General features: G+C 43.8%; 1 protein-coding gene across 3 annotated transcripts in view; it reads right to left on the reverse strand.

Moving 5' to 3' along the window:
• s100p (S100 calcium binding protein P) overlaps positions 1–22,635 on the reverse strand; it is a 39,585-nt gene extending 16,950 nt beyond the window's left edge. The window contains exons 1-4 of one of the 3 annotated variants that reach the window (XM_067995322.1): positions 22,540–22,625; positions 17,155–17,264; positions 15,796–15,943; positions 4,544–4,654 (exon numbers count right to left, since the gene is read on the reverse strand). In XM_067995322.1, coding sequence (XP_067851423.1) covers positions 4,544–4,587 — 44 coding nt within the window. In that variant the 5' untranslated portion in view covers positions 4,588–4,654; positions 15,796–15,943; positions 17,155–17,264; positions 22,540–22,625. Of the gene's footprint in view, positions 1–4,543; positions 4,655–15,795; positions 15,944–17,154; positions 17,265–22,539 lie in introns of all 3 variants that reach the window. The other 2 variants (XM_067995321.1, XM_067995320.1) reach the window with 2 other exon arrangements.
• Positions 22,636–23,185: the final 550 nt, after the last annotated feature.

The following is a 23,185-nucleotide window of genomic DNA, read 5'->3' on the forward strand; positions in this document are numbered from 1 at the left end:
ACTTTGGTAGCATCTGCAAATATGAGCATTTTGTTTTCAGTTTTTGAGTCCAGGTCATTTAGGTAAATTAGAAATAGTAATGGTCCCAGCAACAAGCCCTGAAGGACTTCACTCAGTACTTCTCCCCACTCCAACATAACTCCTTTAACAAGTGCTTGTTGTTTCCTGCCCTTCGAGCAATTCCTTATCAATCCTTCGGGTTTATCCTGAATCCCCACAGCTTTGAGTTTGCTTAATAGCCTTCCGTATGAAACTTTAACAAAAGCCTTTTGGAAGTCAAGGTACACCATGTCATAGGGCTTACCGCAATTAATTTAGGTCATCACTTTGTCAAACAATTCAAGGAGGTTGGTAAAGCATGATCTTTCTCTTCCAAATCCATACTGACGGTTACTAACTAGATTATTGTTGTACAGATGATCCTTAAGTTTACTCCTGTTAATCAATTCCATTATTTTGCACGAAATGGAAGTACGACTAATGCGTTTATAGTTGCCTGTGTCTGTTTGGTCACCATTTTGAATATGGGCACCACATTAGCCTGTTTCCATTCTTTTATCACCCAATGCTTAGCTTCTCTAAAACTTTTCCAGCTGGCCTTCCAAGACTCATTCAGAATTCCACGGCCTATGTCTTTACCTGTACAAAGTCCCACACTTCCCCATTCCCCTCCTTGCTAGGCTTCATTAGCTGCTCATGCCTCAACTAATTGACTTCAAGATCCCCATTCTTCCATTCAAATCCTTCCACACCCTTGCCCACCTCAACTCAATGATCTCCTCTGGCATACACTCTTCACGTCTCCAATACCAGGTTATTCTTTGTTTCCTATTTCCATCTGTTCCACCGTTAGTGGCTGCTTTTTTAACTACTATGCCCCTGCCCTCTGGAACCTCCTCCCTCAATCCCAGTGCTATTTCACCTCTCTTCGCACTTTCAAAATCCTGCTAAAAACCTTGCATTTCAACCATGCCTTTAGCCCCTTTTTAATTATTCCCATTTTCCCACTTGGTTGCCTTCCATTGTTTCTTTCTGCTCTATAAAACTCGTTGAAATATGTTTCTCAGAAGCACTATAGAAATGTAAGTTGCTAATACAGAAAATGTACAGGTCTTCATCCAATTATTTTTATAGGACTACATCTATTTAACCACGTCCTTTTCTGTTTATAATAAATTTGTAACCATTTTAGTTTTAATAAATGGGGTGAGCTATGGATTCTCCAGTGTGAGCATTATTTTGTGCCCTAATTGGGTGATAAGATGTGCATTTTTGTAGAATCTGAGGCGACATGAGGAAACATTTTTTTTAAGCGGCGAGTTGTAATGATCTGGAATGCAATGCCTGAAAAGGTGGTGGAAGCAGATTCAGTAGTAACTTTCAAAAGGGAATTGGATAAATACTTGAAGGCAAAAAATTCACAAGGCTATGGGGAAAGGACAGGGGATTGGGACTAATTGGATCGCCCTTTCAAAGAGTCATCACAAGCACAATAGGCCAAATGGCTTCTTTCTGTGTTGTACCATAATATGACACTATGATAAAGCATCAATCTGTGAGTTTGGCTCAGTGATAGCACTTTTGCCTCTGAATCAGAAGCTTGTGGTTCAAACTGTAATGGTCTTTGTAGTACTAAAGGAGTACTGCCATCTTTCAAGATCAGATGTTAAACCAAAGCTCCATCTGCTGTTCAAATAGGTGTAAGAAAAAGCACGCATGCAGCATGGGAGGAATGGGAGAGGGTGAAACTAGAGGGTCCCCTCAAGCTCAGGTCATGTGTCATCCTGCTCTTGATCTCTTTTCATCTCTCATTCACTCACACTCACTCACTTGAATTTGACTGTCTAATAATTGCCCCTCCAGTGGACAACCAAGTCAGGAAACTTCCACAAAACAGGCAGTTAAGCGACAAGTTCCATATCTCATAGTTTTCTGGCCCCCCACCCGCTTAGCTCCCGCCAACAAAAGCACTTTTTCTGGCCAGAATTTCTAGCCTACAGTCTTTGTCTTCCCAAACTAATTGAAGAAACAGGTCCAGATATAAATTTAGAGTTTCTCGCATTCTGATCAGAACAGACGGAATCAATCAAACAATAAATAAACAAAAAAAAAATTAAGTTATATTTTATCAAATTAAACTGTTTTGTTTATTTCTATTTTTTGGGACTTCATACTTTGAGAACTCCTGACATAAAGGGCCTGATTTTACCAGGCCTGCGGGTTTCCGGCGGGTTGGGTTTCGGGAGCGTGGGCAACACGCTCGGTGAAATTAATGGGTTGCCCGCGCGATCGTAGCAGGCAAACCACTAATGGGATCCAATTACCTGCTCCTCCGGGCTCTGCGCTGCTGGTCTGCGCGTCGGGCGGGCTGCGCATACGCAGTACGATCTGTCAGCTGGAGGCTCTCTAGTTAAAGGTGCAGTCCTCCACTGACAGATGCTGCATCCAATAGAACACATTACAGCATGGAGCAGCCCAGGGGGAAGGCTGCTCCCAGTTTAATGATGCCTCACCCCAGGTATCACCAGTTGGGGAGAGGACGAGGGGGAGGCCAGAGATCTTCTACCCGGCGGGCGGGAGGAAGCGGCCTGCCTCTGCCACCAAGAAGGCCTGGCTCGAGGTGGCAGAGGAGATCACCTGCACCACCAACATATCGCCCACCTGCATACAGTGCAGGAGGCGCTCCAATGACCGCAGTAGGTCAGCCACAGTGAGAACATGTAGTCTTTCCCCTACACTCTGTCTGCCACAACACTACCCCCACCCCACATCTCCTTCGGCACCGCCAACACTACTCTGTCACATCACCCCTCATACCCACTCAAACCCCATCCTCATCTTACCTGCACCTACTCACCTCGCGAGTACTCACCCCGCCACGAACACGCAACCCAATCCTCATATAATCTCATGGCTCTATCCCATACGCACCCTCTCGTGCATCTCCCTCACGGCCAGCCTCACTCAACCTGCCACCACCTGTGCTGCAGCCACAGGGCATGCATCACATATGTGCAGTAGGAAGCGTAAGGCAAACGTGTCGTGAGCATGAAGGGGATGCACAAGGGTGTTTGAGGGTTTGTCATGGGTGTTACCTATACTGAATTTCAGAACAACTCACATCACACATTATATTGGCACCACCACTGCCATGTCTCCGCGAATCCTGTCTGTTTTGTGCAATAATGCCCGCTCCTGGGTAACACTATGAGGACCCACCACTGATGCCACCCATTGTGTCACTGCAGAGTAGGTGCAGGTGTATTTGCAGGGCTCTTCCGCGCAGATGACTGAGAGACATCGGCGGTGTACCCGGCTGCACCTTGGAAGGATGCGGAGGAGAAGTTGTGGAGGGCAGTGGTGACTTTGGCAGCGACAGGTAAGCAGATGGTGCTGGGGCCAGCCAGGAGCAGCTCGGCATGAAAGAGGCTGCAGATGTCCATGACTACATGTCGAGTGAATCTGCGCCTCCGTGTGCACTGCTGCTCGGAGAGGTCCGGTGAGCTACGCCTCGGTCCATGGACCCTGTGGCGAGGGTAGTGCCCTCTGCGACGCGTCTCTCTCTGCGGTAGCCGTCCCTCCTGCTGTGCAGGTGGATGTGTCACAGCACTCTGTTGTGGAGCTCCACGTGTCAGAGGTGGACGGCGTGGATGGCAAGGCTGGTGATGCTGTTCCCCCTCCGAGGGGGTCATGACTGCAGCTACGACGGCCCCCATCCGCAATATGTACATCTGAGGGGGTCCGCAAGGTAGACACATGTCTCCGGACCCCGGGGTGAGTGTGCATGTTGGTGACTTTGACCGTCAGGAGGGGTGTGGTGGAGGCCACACTTTGTCCCAAGTGACAGAGCGGCCTCCTGCAATGGCTGAGGGTCTCCCCCACCCACCCCCCCCAACCTGTCAAATGGACCTTTGCAGCTGCCACAGGCTGATGGCTGCAACACGTCCAGTTCAACTAGGACTGTTTCCCCCAGTGTGTGAAACAGTCCCATGTTTCTCCAAAATCACACACAGTCCCTTAATCAGGTCAGTTAATGACCTGAACAAGCGAAATAAATACTGTCAAGTGGCATCCCGCTGGCTTTAATTACCTGCGGGATTCCCACCAGCGGGGGCTATGCACGCACCCCCGCACGTCATCGGGGAACCCGGAAGTGGGCGGGATCGTGGCGCGATCGGTCATGTGCCTGGAGATCGGGATTTTCGGGGCCCCCCCGCTGGAAACATACAGGAAACCCGACGGTAAAATCGAGCCCAAAGGTTCTAAATTGTGCTACTCTGAAGCTTTATATGGTACTGACAAATCTTATAACTGTAAACATCCTGACCTGATCTAAGGTGAGTGACAGGGCTTTCAGATGGAAAGATATAACTTGTGGAATCTGCTGGAGGTGAAAATTGATGTCACTAAACTGGCTAAACTTCACTATTGACATAAATATTTGGAATTTGTTGAGTTCCCGCTCCTTCAAACGCCTGCTGTGTCACACACAGATTCACCATTTATGTTACAGAAAGGAGCAAAGTCAATAATTAGATCTTACCTTCCTTGTTGCTCTCTGTGTTGTGGCCTGGACCACAAAAACATCCTAGATACTGAACCATCACTGGTACATCTCACAGAAGAGGAGGAATTCACACTGCGTCGAAGGGACCTATTGAAGGGAAAATCCCTGAAATCCATTAGAACAGACTGCTCTAAAAATTCAAATGTTTTGCAATCTCCCTGTAACTTAGAGGCTCAAGTCATGCAATTGGCAATACTTATTTCTCATCATTTTCTCCTTTAATGGGTTATGTTTTTCAAGCAATGTTGATTTTTTTTTGATTATTTGATGCAAAATGTTTGTTAGGAACACCAGCTTGCTGCCATAAATCTGTAGTTTCGTTGTGATTTAAAGCCCCATTCTGCACAAGTTCTCTGATTGGCCCTGACAGAGGAAGCCATAGCAACGTGTTGAGGTGCATAGGTGCTTCTATGCAACAAATGATTGCTGATGTGGAAAGTAAACTTTGTGGCTTTAAGCTCCCTTGTGTTGACTTAAAGCTCTGGTTTACAACGGGGACCAGAGGCAAAACAGCTAAAGGGTTGGTGACAGGAAATCACTAGGTTTCCCAAGAGCTTGTGGCTTAAAACCAGAGCTGTTACAATATGAACGTAGCTCCATAATAGTTCAGGAATCTCCTTCCTCACATTTCCTAACAAGGGACACGAGCATGGCAAATGACATCATGTGTGGCACTTTGCCCCGATACCTCCTCTTTGAAGTAAGCAATGTCACTGGGATTGAATACGCCTGATGTTTGTAACAAGAGTGACAATCCAGTGAACTACAATATTAAGCTGTATATGTTGGTAAAATCTTCATACTGGGGCACTGCAATCAAATAGAAGAATGTAACATCCATAAAAATATATCTCTGAATTGTAGAATTTTTCTGATTCACAATGATTAAAATCACAGGTACATATCTATCCTATAAACAACACATTTTACTTATAGTTTAATAACTGTAGAAAGGTAAAATTGATAGCACCTGCTTTTCTAAAATTGTAAACCTTAATTCACAACTAGGAAGAAAAACACATAGCAAAAGTTCCAGATAAAGTGTCTTCTACAGGTCAGTTACTGCACCTGCCAACATATCCGACTAAAGTCAAAGGTTTTCAGAGCACACTGTTCCGGGGTATTGTCAGAAATTGGACTGCTGCAAAACCTGACATGAAACAATGGGGTCAATTTTGGTGTGCAATTCAGGTCGGTGGGGGCTGGGTGGGGTGTCTGCTCCACCTGTCCAATACCTTCAGTGAGAGGTCCGATCGAATTTTGGCAGTCAGGCCCCATTAAATAGAACAGACAAGTTCCCATCATCACTCATGTTGCTTACAGACAGTCATTGTTTGGGAGGATAGGAAATACAGAGGGGCAGACACTCATCCTGGGTCTGCAGCAGCAGGGAAGGGCTGGAAGCATCGGAAGTTAAACAGAGCAGCAGATATAAACGGCAGGGAAATTTTATGAGTACACTGTACAGACCTGTACATTTTCTGTATTAGCAACTTACATTTCTATAGTGCTTCTGAGAAACATATTTCAACAAGTTTTATAGAGCAGAAAGAAACAATGGAAGGCAACCAAGTGGGAAAATGGGAATAATTAAAAAGGGGCTAAAGGCATGGTTGAAATGCAAGGTTTTTAGCAGGATTTTGAAAGTGCGAAGAGAGGTGAAATGGCACTGGGATTGAGGGAGGAGGTTCCAGAGGGCAGGGGCATAGTAGCTAAAAAAACAGCCACTAATGGTGGAACAGATGGAAGTAGGAAACAAAGAATAACCTGGTATTGGAGACGTGAAGAGTGTATGCCAGAGGAGATCATTGAGTTGAGGTGGGCAAGGGTGTGGAAGGATTTGAATGGAAGAATGGGGATCTTGAAGTCAATTAGTTGAGGCATGAGCAGCTAATGAAGCCTAGCAAGGAGGGGAATGGGGAAGTGTGGGACTTTGTACAGGTAAAGACATAGGCCGTGGAATTCTGAATGAGTCTTGGAAGGCCAGCTGCAAGAAGATGAACTTATGAAAGCTATTAAGGCTCAAAATTCTCAAGAAAGTGAAGAACAAATAAGCACCAGACCTGCTTCCAGCTTTCCCTGACTGCAGTTAAGGATCCCTTTAAATAGTGCTGTAATAGCCACCACCTGCCCCCCACCCCGACCTGCATTAGCCATGGTCAGTGGACAATTTGAGGAAGTAGTGGTGGCAACACTAGAGAGCTGAGCTGAGTGAGATCGGAGGGGGATAAAGGAGGGCCCGAGAGCGGGAGAGCTGAGCTGAGCGAGATCGGACGCGGATAAAGGAGGGCCCGAGAGCGGGAGAGCTGAGCTGAACGAGATCGTTGGCGGATAAAGGAGGGCCCGAGAGCGGGAGAGCTGAGCTGAGCGAGATCAGAGGGGGATAAAGGAGGGCCCGAGAGCGGGAGAGCTGAGCTGAGCGAGATCGGAGGAGGATAAAGAAGGGCCCGAGAGCGGGAGAGCTGAGCTAAGCGAGATCGGAGGGGGATAAAGGAGGGCCCGAGAGTGGGAGAGCTGAGCTAAGCGAGATCGGAGGTGGATAAAGGAGGGCCCAAGAGCGGGAGAGCTGAGCTAAGCGAGATCGGAGGGGGATAAAGGAGGGCCCGAGAGTGGGAGAGCTGAGCTAAGGGAGATCGGAGGTGGATAAAGGAGGGCCCGAGAGCGGGAGAGCTGAGCTGAGCGAGATCGGAGGAGGATAAAGAAGGGCCCGAGAGCGGGAGAGCTGAGCTAAGCGAGATCGGAGGGGGATAAAGGAGGGCCCGAGAGTGGGAGAGCTGAGCTAAGCGAGATCGGAGGTGGATAAAGGAGGGCCCAAGAGCGGGAGAGCTGAGCTAAGCGAGATCGGAGGGGGATAAAGGAGGGCCCGAGAGTGGGAGAGCTGAGCTAAGGGAGATCGGAGGTGGATAAAGGAGGGCCCGAGAGCGGGAGAGCTGAGCTGAGCGAGATCGGAGGCGGATAAAGAAGGGCCCGAGAGCGGGAGAGCTGAGCTGAGCGAGATCGGAGGGGGATAAAGGAGGGCCCGAGAGCGGGAGAGCTGAGCTGAGCGAGATCGGAGGGGGATAAAGGAGGGCCCGAGAGCGGGAGAGCTGAGCTGAGCGAGATCGGAGGAGGATAAAGGAGGGCCCGAGAGTGGGAGAGCTGAGCTGAGCGAGATCGGAGGGGGATAAAGGAGGGCCCGAGAGCGGGAGAGCTGAGCTGAGCGAGATCGGAGGCGGATAAACTGGGACCAGCGGCGGAGTTCCAGAGGTGACGTCACCAGTGAAAAAGGGACGCAGCGCAGGGGAGGCAGCTGATTGGTGAGTAGGTTCAGTGAATCAAGGTCCCTGTGAGGAGGGCAAGCAAGTTGACTAGGAGGAGGATCGAGCTACTGCAGCTGCTGGAGGCACGAAGTCACAGCCAACAGGTAAGTGATTGGCTGGTGACTGGTAAGTAGTTTTTCTTTCCTTTTTTTTTCTCTTGACATTGTAGTTGTTGTTAAGCTAACTTAAGGGTTAAGTCATGGCAGGAGATCCCAGACCCGTGTCATGTTCCTCTTGTGGGATGTGGGAATTCAGGGATCCTTCCTGTGTCCCTGGTTCCTTCACCTGCGGGAAGTGTGTCCAGCTGCAGCTACTGTTTGACCGCTTGACGGCTCTGGAGCTGCGGATGGACTCACTTTGGAGCATCCGCGATGCTGAGGAAGTCGTGGATAGCACGTTCAGTGAGTTGGTCACACCACAGATAAAAATTACTGAGGGAGATAGTGAATGGGTGACCAACAGACAGAGGAAGAGTAGGAAGGCAGTGCAGGGGTCCCCTGCGGTCATCTCCCTCCAAAACAGGTATACCGTTTTGGATACTGTTGGGGGAGATGGCTCAACGGGGGAAGGTGACAGCGGCCAGGTTCATGGCACCATGGCTGGCTCTGCTGCACAGGAGGGCAGGAAAAAGAGTGGCAGAGCTATAGTGATAGGGGACTCGATTGTAAGGGGAATAGACAGGCGTTTCTGCAACCGAGACTCCAGGATGGTATGTTGCCTCCCTGGTGCAAGGGTCAGGGATGTCTCGGAGCGGCTGCAGGACATTTTGGAGGGGGAGGGTGAACAGCCAGTTGTCGTGGTGCATATAGGTACCAACGCTATAGGTAAAAAACGGGATGAGGTCCTACAAGCTGAATTTAGGGAGTTAGGAGTTAAACTAAAAGTAGGACCTCAAAGGTAGTAATCTCAGGATTGCTACCAGTGCCACGGGCTAGTCAGAGTAGGAATGACAGGATAGCTAGGATGAATACGTGGCTTGAGAGATGGTGCAAGAGGGAGGGATTCAAATTCCTGGGCCATTGGAACTGGTTCTGGGGGAGGTGGGACCAGTACAAATTGGACGGTCTGCATCTGGGCGGGACTGGAACCAATGTCCTAGGGGAAGTGTTTGCTAATGCTGTTGGGGAGGGTTTAAACTAATGTGGCAGGGGGATGGGAACCGATGCAGGAAGTCAGTGGGAAGTAAAGTGGTGACAGAAACAAAAGGCAGTAAGGGAGAGTGTACAAAACATGACCGAACAGATGGTCTGAGAAAGCAGGGCAAAGACCAAGGGAAGTCTAGCTTAAACTGCATTTATTTCAATGCAAGAAGTCTGATGGGCAAGGCAGATGAACTCAGGGCATGGATGGGTACATGGGACTGGGATGTTATAGCTATTACTGAAACATGGCTAAGGGAGGGGCAGGACTGGCAGCTCAATGTTCCAGGGTACAGATGCTATAGGAAAGATAGAGCAGGAGGTAAGAGAGGAGGGGGAGTTGCGTTCTTGATTAGGGAGAACATCATGGCAGTAGTGAGAGGGGATATATCCGAGGGTTCGCCCACTGAGTCTATATGGGTAGAACTGAAAAATAAGAAGGGAGAGATCACTTTGATAGGATTGTACTACAGACCCCCAAATAGTCAACGGGAAATCGAGGAGCAAATATGTAAGGAGATTACAGACAGCTGCAAGAAAAATAGGGTGGTAATAGTAGGGGACTTTAAATTTCCCAACATTGACTGGGACAGCCATAGCATTAGGTGCTTGGATGGACAGAAATTTGTTGAGTGTATTCAGGAGGAATTTCTCATTCAGTATGTGGATGGCCCGACTAGAGAGGGGGCAAAACTTGACCTCCTCTTGGGAAATAAGGAAGGGCAGGTGACAGAAGTGTTAGTGAGGGATCACTTTGGGACCAGTGATCATAATTCCATTAGTTTTAAGATAGCTATGGAGAATGATAGGTCTGGGCCAAAAGTTAAAATTCTAAATTGGGGAAAGGCCAATTTTGATGGTATTAGACAGGAACTTTCAGAAGTTGATTGGGAGAGTCTGTTGGCAGGCAAAGGGACGTCTGGTAAGTGGGAGGCTTTCAAAACTGTGTTAACCAGGGTTCAGGGTAAGCACATTCCTTATAAAGTGAAGGGCAAGGCTGGTAGAAGTAGGGAACCTTGGATGACTCGGGAGCTTGAGGCCCGAGTCAAAAAGAAGAAGGAGGCATATGACATGCATAGGCAGCTGGGATCAAGTGGATCCCTTGAAGAGTATAGAGATTGCCGGAGTAGAGTTAAGAGAGAAATCAGGAGGGCAAAAAGGGGACATGAGATTGCTTTGGCAGATAAGGCAAAGGAGAATCCAAAGAGCTTCTACAAATACATAAAGGGCAAAAGAGTAACTAGGGAGAGAGTAGGGCCTCTTAAGGATCAACAAGGTCATCTATGTGCGGAACCACAAGAGATGGGTGAGATCCTGAATGAATATTTCACATCGGTATTTACGGTTGAGAAAGGCATGGATGTTAGGGAACTTGGGGAAATAAATAGTGATGTCTTGAGGAGTGTACATATTACAGAGAGGGAGGTGCTGGAAGTCTTAACGTGCATCAAGGTAGATAAATCTCCGGGACCTGATGAAATGTATCCCAGGACGTTATGGGAGGTTAGGGAGGAAATTGCGGGTCCCCTAGCAGAGATATTTGAATCATCGACAGCTACAGGTGAGGTGCCTGAAGATTGGAGGGTAGCAAATGTTGTGCCTTTGTTTAAGAAGGGCGGCAGGGAAAAGCCTGGGAACTACAGACCGGTGAGCCTGACATCTGTAGTGGGTAAGTTGTTCGAGGGTATTCTGAGAGACAGGATCTACAGGCATTTGGAGAGGCAGGGACTGATTAGGAACAGTCAGCATGGTTTTGTGAGTGGAAAATCATGTCTCACGAATTTGATTGAGTTTTTTGAAGGGGTAACCAAGAAGATAGATGAGGGCTGTGTAGTAGACGTGGTCTACATGGACTTTAGCCAAGCCTTTGACAAGGTACCGCATGGTAGGTTGTTACATAAGGTTAAATCTCACGGGATCCAAGGTGAGGTAGCCAATTGGATATAAAATTGGATTGACGACAGAAGACAGAGGGTGGTTGTAGAGGGTTGTTTTTCAAACTGGATGCCTGTGACCAGCGGTGTGCCTCAGGGATCGGTGCTGGGCCCGCTGTTATTTGTTATTTATATTAATGATTTGGATGAGAATTTAGGAGGCATGGTTAGTAAGTTTGCAGATGACACCAAGATTGGTGGCATTGTGGACAGTGAAGAAGGTTATCTAGGATTGCAACGGGATCTTGATAAATTGGGCCAGTGGGCCGATGAATGGCAGATGGAGTTTAATTTAGATAAATGTGTGGTGATGCATTTTGGTAGATCGAATCGGGCCAGGACCTACTCCGTTAATGGTAGGGCGTTGGGGAGAGTTATAGAACAAAGAGATCTAGGAGTACAGGTTCATAGCTCCTTGAAAGTGGAGTCACAGGTGGATAGGGTGGTGAAGAAGGCATTCGGCATGCTTGGTTTCATTGGTCAGAACATTGAATACAGGAGTTGGGATGTCTTGTTGAAGTTGTACAAGACATTAGTAAGGCCACACTTGGAATACTGTGTACAGTTCTGGTCACCCTATTATAGAAAGCATATTATTAAACTAGAAAGAGTGCAGAAAAGATTTACTAGGATGCTACCGGGACTTGATGGTTTGACTTATAGGGAGAGGTTGGATAGACTGAGACTTTTTTCCCTGGAGAGTAGGAGGTTTAGGGGTGATCTTATAGAAGTCTATAAAATAATGAGGGGCATAGATAAGGTAGATAGTCAAAATCTTTTCCCAAAGGTAGAGGAGTCTATAACGAGGGGGCATAGATTTAAGGTGAGAGGGGAGAGATACAAAAGGGTCCAGAGGGGCAATTTTTTCACTCAAAGGGTGGTGAGTGTCTGGAACGAGCTGCCAGAGGCAGTAGTAGAGGCGGGTACAATTTTGTCTTTTAAAAAGCATTTGGACAGTTACATGGGTAAGATGGGTATAGAGGGATATGGGCCAAGTGCAGGCAATTGGGACTAGCTTAGTGGTATAAACTGGGCGACATGGACATGTTGGGCCGAAGGGCCTGTTTCCATGTTGTAAACTTCTATGATTCTAACACTGATTGACATGAAAATGGCGTTAGGGGCCCAAATGATGTCAGTAAACTCCTATTTAAATATTTGAATTAGGCCCCCGCCTATTTTTGGCAGGAGTGCTGGCCAGCTAAGTTGAAGTCCATCTGAAAATCGGAATACATGGACCTCAACCTACATCAACAGATTTTTGTTTCCGATTTTCATTCCACTACTGCCCTATTTAGAGGTGCAAATAAGGTGGTAATGACTTGAAAATTGGCTACAATGTCCCCTTTAAAGCAATTTAAGATTTTTTTTCAAATGGGAGGACAAAGATTGTGTATTTTTGGGGGTGAGTTGGTAGAGAGTGAAGTAAAAGAGAACTGTTACTGTCTACCCTCCCTATCTTTGTAACCTCCTCCAGCACTACAACCCTCCAAGATATCTGTGCTTCTCCAATTCTTGCCTCTTGCACATCTCCGATTTCCATCGCTCCACCATTGGTGGCTGTGCCTTCAGCTGCCTAGGCTCAAAGCTCTGCAATTCCCTCCCTAAACCTCTCCACCTCTCTCTCCTCCTTTAAGACATGCCTTAAAACCTACCTCCTTGACCAAGCTTTTGGTCACCTGTCCTAATATCTCCTTATGTGGCTCGATGTCAAATTTCATTTGATAACACTCCTGTGAAGCACCTTGGGATATTTTACTACGTTAAAGGCACTATATAAATGCAAGTTGTTACCTATGTGTCACCCAGTCTGGCTCAACTGTCCTTTCCAAGTAGTTCAGTTACTTACACCTGCTTTACACCAGTGTCTGTACCAATGGGAATCCAAGAAACCCATGTTTAACTCCCACTACAGGTCTCTGGAGGGTGCAAAGCTTTTTTAAAGGGGCAACAGCGGTGTAACTCATTTTGAGTAAATTCTAGTTGATTGAGTGCCTAGTGTTTGCTACCACAGTTTTCTCTTGGTGACAGTGTGTGACACAGGCACTTGTAACCCTAAAGAGCATACATAAGTTCTTCATAAAGTACTGAAGAAGCAGAAATTAAATTTGAGGGCACTTTATTCATGTTAAGCTGTTAGGCACTTTAGAAATACATATAATTTATTGGAAAATAGTGCATTGGCTGAAATTTAAGCTCACTCTACCTGCTATGCTGATTTGCAGTTTGATTTTATTGCCCTATTCTGGACTCCTACACACATTTTATATATTACTAATATCCTTAGCAACTGATTCTATATACAAACAAAAATAATTTTCGCACTCATTAAGGCAGAAAAATGAGTATCAAGCATTCTACTCTGTTTTTATTATATATGACACAACTCTGTTCAAAAAAACCTCCACATTGATTTCATAATGTCAACCAGCCAATGATATATGTGTATATTGTGTTCTCTGTTTAGTAAGCCCATCAGTAATAAGGCTACTGTAAGTAAAAGGAAAACTATTTGAAAGAAAAATAGAATTTAAATAGATTGCAACTTTCTTCCAGTTAAGTTTTTATTAAAATTTGAACGGATTTGCTACTACTAAGTTTCATTTGTGTATCTCCCTGTTTGTCTGTCTTTCTGCTGAACAACCTGTAATTAGTAATCATCTTAAGAAATTTATATCAATGTCAGTGGCACAAAATAAGTGTCTAACATTTATTTAGCTCTCAGTCATTGCAAACTTAACAAAATAATACATTCAGATTTAATTCTATGTGAACCAGTACTGCAATACTAATGGGAACAACAGCAGCTGTTGTTATATCACATCACACAAGTGACAGTGACTGAGCTAACATTCATGTGCCTGTGCTGATTGTTTGATTGTGAAATGTGATATGTGGTTCATGTTTGACATTTAGTACGTTAATGGAGAAAGGCTCCAATTTAAGCCACATATACTTGGAAGTGAGAGCGTAGAATTGCTGTTTTATAGAATTACAGGACAAAAGAAAGTAACCCCTTTGCGACGCAGAGAGAATGCAAAGAGCGAACCTGACAAATGTCTTACTATGGCCTGGTGCTACTCCATTAACTAGTTATCAGTAAAAACATGCAGTCACAATCTGGCAACACTACCCCATCTGACATTCCCTATTTCCTGCAGACAGATGCAGCAGCTGCTGCCTCTTTTGCCCCAACCTCAGTGCAACTCAGATGAGAAAGTGAGCAGCAGGATAACCCATGTTCTCTCTCTCCATAGCTCTATGTACTAATACTCCAACTAATGAAGTACCTCGGCATAACCCCAAGAGTTACATGACAGTCTATAATGGCAGAGTTCCAATAGGTTGTGCTATCCAGTCTCCTTTAGGAAATGTCACCTTTTATCCTTGAGCCATGGTCATATTATATTGTCTTTTTAAAAGACAAAATCAATTTAATGTAATAATGAAGCTTGGTTTTTATAATAAACTTAAAAGCTATTGCAGCCACACTGAATTAACAGCCATTTGCGCTCATTATTTTCTTTGGTTTATAATACATCTGGTGCAAAGACTGCATGAACCATATTATAAGCTCCTCAGGCAAATATTCTTTTCAATAGGCTTTAATCTAAAGAATAGATGGGAATATAATCATAAATGCATTAGATATGTCTTCTAAATACCACTTACATAAAATCATACCAGAAAACCATAGTCATATCCCATCTCAAACCAAATGTTTAAGTTATCATCCAATCTAAACGCAAGATACATTTACAAACAGCACCAGCTAGAGTCTATTCAATTAGAAAAAAAAAACTACAAGATTAGATGTGAAACAATGGGGCCGATTTTAAAAGCAAAATACTGCGGATGCTGGAAATCTGAAGTAAAAACAGAAAATGCTGGAAATACTCAGCAAGTCAGGCAGCATCTATGCAGAATGAAATAGAGTTAACATTTCAGGTCGTTGACCTTTTGTCAGAACTGGCCCAGGATCCGGCTCCCGGAAGGTTTTGCTTGATGGGGAAACCGACACTGATACTGTCCCCCAGCTCAGGCCTCCGGTTGAAATTGCAGATTGGGTCCTGTTGACGTCATCAGACCCAATCTACATATTTGAAACAGGACCCTCCTTCCTTCTTGCTGGTGTCCTGCTTGCCTGCTCAAAAGAGCAGGTTAATATGGGGACACACCAGGAAGGAAGCGGGATTGGTGGGGGTAACTGACACCAATTTTTAACTGCCCCCCCAAACCCAGTTTCCACCAGTTGTGGGCAGTTAAAATCTGGGACATTGTGTCTGTACCAGAAAAGTTACAATAAATGCATTATGATCTTGCTGGATTTTGTGGTTAATATATCGAATACTGCACCCGGTGTAATTTGTAAAATAAATTCTCAGACAAGGGTTTTTACTTATGATACAGTACTTACTAGACTTTCACAAATGATTAAAGTAATTACTTGGTTCAGAGATTTTCCTTCAAACTGCTATGTTTTTTTAATGCTTCATATAATCACACATAAAAAAAAATTCAATTTAAAACAAAATGGTGCATGCACTTCGCTTTTTAAAGCAATTATACAAACTTTACAATAAAATGGGATTGTTTCAGTGACCTAAAGTAGATCTGAAATAATTGTCACTGGGCAATCATTGATAAGCCAGGCTTTACTGTTCCATTCGCACAGGAAGAATATTCTCTGAAAAGCTATGTTGATTGTTCAATGCCAGTAACCTGTATCACTGTTCCAAGTAAATTACAGGAAGTATATATGTGAATTCTGTAATAAACAAAAGCACCACTTTAACTGTCTGCCCTTCTGACAGAAACCAGGCGGGCAGACAGTTAAAGTGGTCCATAGTCCTTACCTGCACCGATCCCGTTGTCTTCCCACTAAGTTCTGAACTTAGCCTGTTCTTCTAAGCAGGCGAGAGGGACACCAGCCAGGTCTTCAAATATGCAGTTCGGGCTCCAATGATGTCATCGGGGCTTGACTCCAATTTCAACCGGATGCCACTGTAGCATTCCCGCCAGGCCAACCCAGCAACAAAAGAAACCAGGACCAGAAGAGGCCCAAAAAGTAAGTGTTTTTTCCTTACGGGACTAGGAAGACCAGAAATACTCCTCCAGGCCCCACAAGAAAAGTTTAGGCGTCCCCTGCTTCATCCCCTCTTCCCCGACCACGAGGCCCTCCAGAACCCCCTCCCGAGTGCTGAAGACCGTTACTTAGGGTTCCCAGTGGCGTCCTCCTTCAGCTTGACATCCCGCTCTCACCCGACGGCTAGCTGCTGCTTCCCATTGGGTTCGGGCAGTCGTCTGTAGGGGCCTAAAATCTCCCAAGTCTCACTGCTGAGGTCCAGATGGTTTGCTGAATACATAGCCATCCCTCCCACCAACTCCTGCCCCAAGTTAAACCCGGGGCTAGACAGTTGTTAGAGCATGGAATGCTTTGTCACAGAGAATAGTTGAGACAGAGACCATTGCACGTTTTAAAGGAAGAACAGATAAATATTTAAAGCAGAGGAAAATGCAGGACTGTGGGGACGGAGCAGAGAAGTGGAATTAGTTTTAGATTGCTTCAGCAAAGAGTTGACTGAGACACAATAGGCCAAATGAGTGCCTTCTGTTTTTAATTTCTATAGTTAAAATGTATTAGTTACATAAACATTTTGTCCTTGTGCTGTCTGTCAAAGAAGGCTATATTGTCCCAATCTTGAATGCAGTGATGCCAGGGTGAAATTGTCATTAATCCTGGTAAATTAAAAATCCAATGGAGATTTGATTCTTTTGAAAACTGGAAATCACATGTCCCCTCTAGGTATCTATGTTGCTGGTTACACTAGCCTGATTCAGTTTTGGCTTGGTTTATCTCTGTTGATTTTATTTTTAGGTACCTGAAACATATTCCTAAAACCGCGTTTTTACCCTTTGTGCTGTATTTTTCATGAGTTTTTTTCAGTTTTACTTGTCCCCAGTGTACAGCTTTTAAAACCCTATGTGATTTGAGTTTGGAGGACTAGGAAGCACTGTACCGTTTTTTATTCAACAAGATTACCTTGAAAAAATTCAATTAAAATTTAAAAACACTGTTTTTTGTTTATATTATTTCTAAAGAAATCATATTTTCTAAAATAAACCACCATATCACCGGATTTTATAAATGAGTTATTGTGAAAACTGTCCAGTGCAGTTATTGAAAATTAATCAAAAAGAGAAAATGTACTTACATTATCAACAGGTTGTCAGAAGACTTGCAGGAATATATTTTCTGTGGGGTATATATGTGCGTGTTGAATACATGCAGATGTACAATGTTTAAGGCACGTGGCACTTGCCCCTGGGGAGATAAAGCACTTTCTAAATTTCAAACTTGTTTACTGACAACAGAGTCATTAAAATATAATGAAAAACATTTCTGAAAATCAATCATGGTAATGATTTTGAAACAGGTTTTACCTGGATCTACATCTGGGTTTAGCTGCACTCTCAATGATGGAAATAAACTCTAATTTTGATATCTCGTTTATATCTGCTGCAAGCTTGCCCTAGGGGTTACTGTGCTCAGAGTACTTCTATGGAATAATACAGGCCTAAACATGATGGGAAAGATTTATGCCCCTGCAATAATGGGTTCTACCCCCGAGAGAATCTGCTTCAGTTCAGTGTGCTCTCTATCACTAGTGCTAGAGTTAGAGCTTGACATTTGAACTTTGCAAAAGGATATGCCTATATATAGATTGAATTCTTTTGCAACTGATTTCTTCCTCCAACACTAATGGTGGAAATTGTGTAATTAAACAGCTGATAATATTTTTCTTTTTATTTTGTTATTGAGTTGTACAGGAATGACCTGCTTTCTCAGGCCATTGTAGAATACAGTGTATGTACATGCTGCTTTGTAGGTTATACATTCATTCATTGCAGGTCCTATATAGCTCTACAGTTATTCATGCTTGGCTGTGGTTATTAGTTAGCAGAGTCAGGAAGCTCGTCATAGAGTGGGAGGGCGGTGGGGGGGGGGGGGGGGTGGTCTCAGGCACCAAGTTGGAGTGGTACCTGGGTTCAGATAGAGATGGTTAGATGAGGCAAAGATCCCTTCAATTCTGGGGGTTTGGATTTTGTGGTAGGGAGACATGCAAAAAGGAGACCCATACATCTTGGCATTTTCCTAGGTCCAGATGCAGTCTGTGTATCACTTGTTGTGATAGGCAGATGACCCACAGGTTCTTCAGATTTAACTTGGGACACGAATCGAGTGTGCAAAGGACAAGGCAGGCGGCAAGCCCCCTTGATATTTTCGGTGTGAGGCCTGGGCCATTTTAACTCCCGGGCCTCATTTTAAAATGATTGATGGGCAGCCCTCCTGATTGCATGGCAAATCGGGCAGCCTGCCCACATGATGGGCACAATTTCTGGTGCAACTTCCGAGACCTACTTAAAATGGAGATGTACTTCTTAAAGCAAAGATTTACGACTATGTTTTTAAACTATTAAGCAATAAAAATACAGATCAAGAATATTGGAATGTTCTGCAAAAGGGCTGGAGGACTGTGTTTCATTCTGGCTGGGAATTTCCTTTGGGGTTCTCCTGATCGACCACCGTAATTTTGGTGGAAACCCTATTTACATGTCTAACTGCCGGAAACGGGTTTACTGTCAATCTTCTGCGTGTATGTTTCTTTTAAGGAACATTTGACCAATCTTTAATGTTTAAGACCATCTTCTTATCCCACGAACAAATAAGATGTGATCTCAGAAGAACATCTGAAAACTTAACAGTGAGCTCAAGCTTTCCAAATCCCACTGTATCCAGTGCATCTAAGTCATTTCTATCTGTGACAAATCAATACAACTGACATTGTGAAATTGGCTATTCATAATTGGTGCCATCCAGGATCAATTACTTTTGCCTTTGTGACCTTTGGTTCCTTTTCATAGGCTCAATGGAACTCATGCCAGCCCTGATGGGGCCTTACAAGTGCACGAAAGCAGAATTCTTGAGTAGTGCAGGAACTTCCTAGTCACATCTCCTTGACGACAGGGGGCAGGCGGAAGACTCACTTACGCCCCCACCGAAATGTAAGGTGGAAGTTAAATAGGAGAGTAAGGACCCAGCGGAGCCATATTCTACCGCAAATTGCAGCTCCCCTGCGTGCGATGCTCCTACTTGCCATCCTCTCTGGCCCAATGAAGTTCAGACCCAATGGGGGTGATTTTAAACCCCAAGAACGGATGGGTTGGGGGCGGGAGGGAATTGAAATTAGTTGTTTTTTGGGTCACGACCGCAACCCGGCTTTATTTCAGGGTTTAACCCTGGCGCGTAAAAGTACAGGCTTCCCACTGGGAATGCAAAGTCCGAAAATTTTGCGGTTGTGACCCAAAGAAACAACTATTTTCAACTCCCACCTGCCCCCAACCCACCCGTTCTTGGGGTTTAAAATCACCCCCAATATGTTTTGTTTTTTCCCCTGGTAAATTCCTTTTATGAGGTGTCCTTACTCTTCATCTTCATTCCCCGCCTGCGCCTTCATTAAGACAACTGATTCTTCTTCTAAGCAATAAGCTACAGATTAAGATGTTAAGGAATCATCTGTGTCTCTTTCTCTTTTCTTGTGTTCTCGCATGAGCCATCCACACTGAAAGGGTTGGTGACTTGCTCCCAGGTATTTGCCTATGTCATTCTGAAACTAGACTTTAGATTTTTTTTATTCGTTCATGGGATGTGGGCGTCGCTGGCGAGGCCATCTCTAATAGAACTAATTAAATGCACAAGAGCAGACACAGGAGGCTGTATGTTTGATTGTTTTCCTCCTTCTATGTAGGAATGTGCCTGGCCTCCACAATGACATGGAAGATAACTGTGGAGAATCAAGACCACAATTGCATGTCATAGCTCTCAAAGATGCAGCACGTTAGGACTCTAACAGATTACGCTCCAACGGTGCAGGGTTTTTCATGACACTGTTAACTCATATTCACTGCAAAAGGGCAGTTTCCATAAGCGGACCCATGTCTCTTATGAACTGATACTTACAACCTTATGCATGTTGTGAATGAGATTATATGCCACAGGTCTAAGAATTACTTGTACCAGGGTATTTTGCACTGGACATTATGTTGACTGCCTATCATGTTCTCTTGTCTTCAAAAGGTAGTTAAATATTATGCTGTCAGACCTGTTCACTCAGGCTAACTCCAAATTGAATTTATTTACAAGCAAGACAATTACACAGAAGCAGAAATGTATAATATGTAACTAAAGTATAATACCCAAATTACAAAATACTTAAACTGTTCCAAAAACAATAAATAGTCCAAAGTCTTTGTAGTTCTTCCCAGAATCTTCTGAGTCTCTAATGAATTGTTAAATGGCAAAGTCCTTGTTGGAGTTCCTTATTCTTGACACTTGGCTCCAACAGAGACTAATCTTACTGACTAATATGAGCTGTAAGTTTGCATGCAATAACTTTTCAAATACATGTGGCACTAACCAAATAAACTGACGTGATTCTTTACTGATCTAGTAATAACAGCAAAACAAAGGCTGTCTGTTTCCCACAAAACTAATGGCTATCTCTAGATAACCTTATGTATTGTTTTTCTCCTAGAAACCAAGACAAAAGCACTCTGTCTCAGCTAATTGCAGTCCATTTTAAATCATATTATAATTTCTATTCTATTATATATTAAATATATAATAAAGATTTTTTTCGGTTAAAAGCATGATTGAGCTCTGCTTCCATGACATGCACTTCCATGTTGCAAGAGTTTTTTTAATGCAGAATTAAATCCTATCATTCTTTAGCAGTTAAGTTGTTAAAATAGATAGGCCAGGAAATTCTTCAGAGCTGCTCCTGCTCCACCGACATTACTGCACTGGAAGTAAACAAGTTTCAAACCCATCATCTCCAATCAAGTTCCCCTGCCCTTTCTCCATATCCTTAATATTCTTCATTTTCAAATCCTTATTCAATACACTTTTAAATTATAGTGTCTGCCTTGATGACTTCTTGTAAAGTATTCCAGCACTAATAACCCTCAATGTAAAAACATTTCTTCTAACTTTTCCCTTTGATCAACTAAGGCAGTTGAGGAGGCATGAACTCAGGAGCACTCTGTCTCAGCTAATTGCAGTCCGTTTTAAATCATATTATAATTTCTATTCTATTATATATTAAATATATAATAAAGATTTTTTTTGGTTAAAGGCATGATTGAGCTCTGCTTCCATGACATGCACTTCCATGTTGCAAGAGTTTTTTTAATGCAGAATTAAAGTTCATGCCTCCTCAACTGCCCGCTCTTATTCAAATACTACAATGGACTTGATGTATATCTAAGCTACTGGAACAGGCAGGTTGGGCCTTAGTTTAACGTCCCCTCTGAAGGACCGCACCTGCAACAATGCAATACTCTGTTGATTCTGGATTCATGTGTCAGCCTCGATTATGTGCTGAAGTTGTGTCCACAACCTTCTGATCTTGATGGTAGAATGATACCAAAGGTATCATACCCTGTCCAAATCGCACATGTTGCTAAGTTGTGACCAATTGGATAAGGGCACTCAACATAAGGAATAGACTTCCAGGTACGTTAGTGGTGGCAAAAATCCCTGAAATCTTTTTTCTGGAAGAATGACCTTCCTCACCTAAATCTATCTTGTGATCTTCTGAGCTGGTTATGTTAGCAGAGGTAAAGGAACTAAATTGGCCGTTTGAGCATTTAAGATGTCTTTATATCCTGCAGGATTGTGAAGGTGATGTGAAAAACATTTATTATGAGGAAAAATTTCTTCACTCAGAGCATTGTGAATCTTTGGAATTCTCTACCCCACAGGGCTGTGGATGCTCAGTCGTTGACTATATTCAAGACTGAGATCGATAGTTTTTAGACACCAAGGGAATCAAGGGATATGGGGATAGGGCGGGAAAGTGGAGTTGAGATTGAAGATCAGCCATGATCTTATTGAATGGTGAAGCATGCTCGAGGAGCTGTATGGCCTACTCCTGCTCCTATTTCTTATGTTCTTATAAGGGAACCACCATACTCATGGTTTGTGGCATTGAATGGAGGAAGAAAAGTATTTTCTTTTAATTCTGTGTTGCTTACTCAAGTATGTCTGATATTCAAGACCATCACGTATTATGAAACAAGAGGTATGTTTAAAAAATATCTACATTTGTGTTTTATACTGTATTCGAGAATATGTCATAGAAGTTGTTAAATGAATGATCTGCTCTTCAGGTGTTAGTAAACCCCATCTTACAAAATCTAGTACAGTATTGCCAAAGTAATGCTACTGAGCATGGTTGCATATTTTTTTTACATTAAATGGTAACTATCACTGAAAATAAATGAGATATGATTTTTAAGTAGTACATGACTTTCCTGAGCAGAGCACGTTTTCATCTCTTGAGGCTTTTCACTTGAGTTTCCCCACATCCTCCAACAGGATAATCAGCCAAAAACACAGGTTTATGTGATTTCCTGTCAGTTCAGACGGTTGGAACCTGGCTCTAAATCTTTCAGAACTTAGAAGTTTATTTCAGTTAGCCACAAACAGATCAGAAACCCACAAACGTACCTCAGGAATAAAAAAGGTTGAAACTTACCCCAATTTTTTTTGCGGATCCTTGAGAAAGAAATTTGTTTCATCTCTCAGCATGGTGTAACTTGTCTCTGGTTTCAACTTTTCTGGTCTAAAAATCTTCATACTGAAGGAAGGAAGGGTGGGTATAAGGGCATCATTCCAAACTGAAACAAAAGCAGGAAGTTTTCTTAGTGCAGCTGTTAACGATCTGTTTCTGTGTATTTATCATCCAGCTATTTTCAACCCTTGTTATATTATGTCTATGTTGAGTGACCATGCTTCCCCCCCAAAAAAACATTTACATCAATATACTTCACATTTACAAAGGACGAACTATTGTTTATCAAATAAACGTTAAGTTTCCAGTTGTCATATATTAAATTGCATACAGGTTTCCTTTTTGCTTTAATAAAGTATTATATTAGATGACTTTAATTTATAACCCTGCTCTGAAGTGCCACTACTCTCCTTCACACTACATACAGACAGAATGGTGTCATTACAGGGCATCGTGTATGATTGATAGCCTAGCAGGACCAGTATAAATGCTTTTTTAAATTAATTTTTGAGATACAGGCATCGCCGTCAAGGCTGGCGAAGAAGTCCTTGAGAAGGTGGTGGTGGGCTGCCTTCTTATTCTTTTTCACGATTTGATACAACTGAGTGGC

Source organism: Heptranchias perlo, chromosome 13, assembly GCF_035084215.1.
Source record: "Heptranchias perlo isolate sHepPer1 chromosome 13, sHepPer1.hap1, whole genome shotgun sequence".
In the NCBI taxonomy this organism is placed as follows: domain Eukaryota; kingdom Metazoa; phylum Chordata; class Chondrichthyes; order Hexanchiformes; family Hexanchidae; genus Heptranchias; species Heptranchias perlo.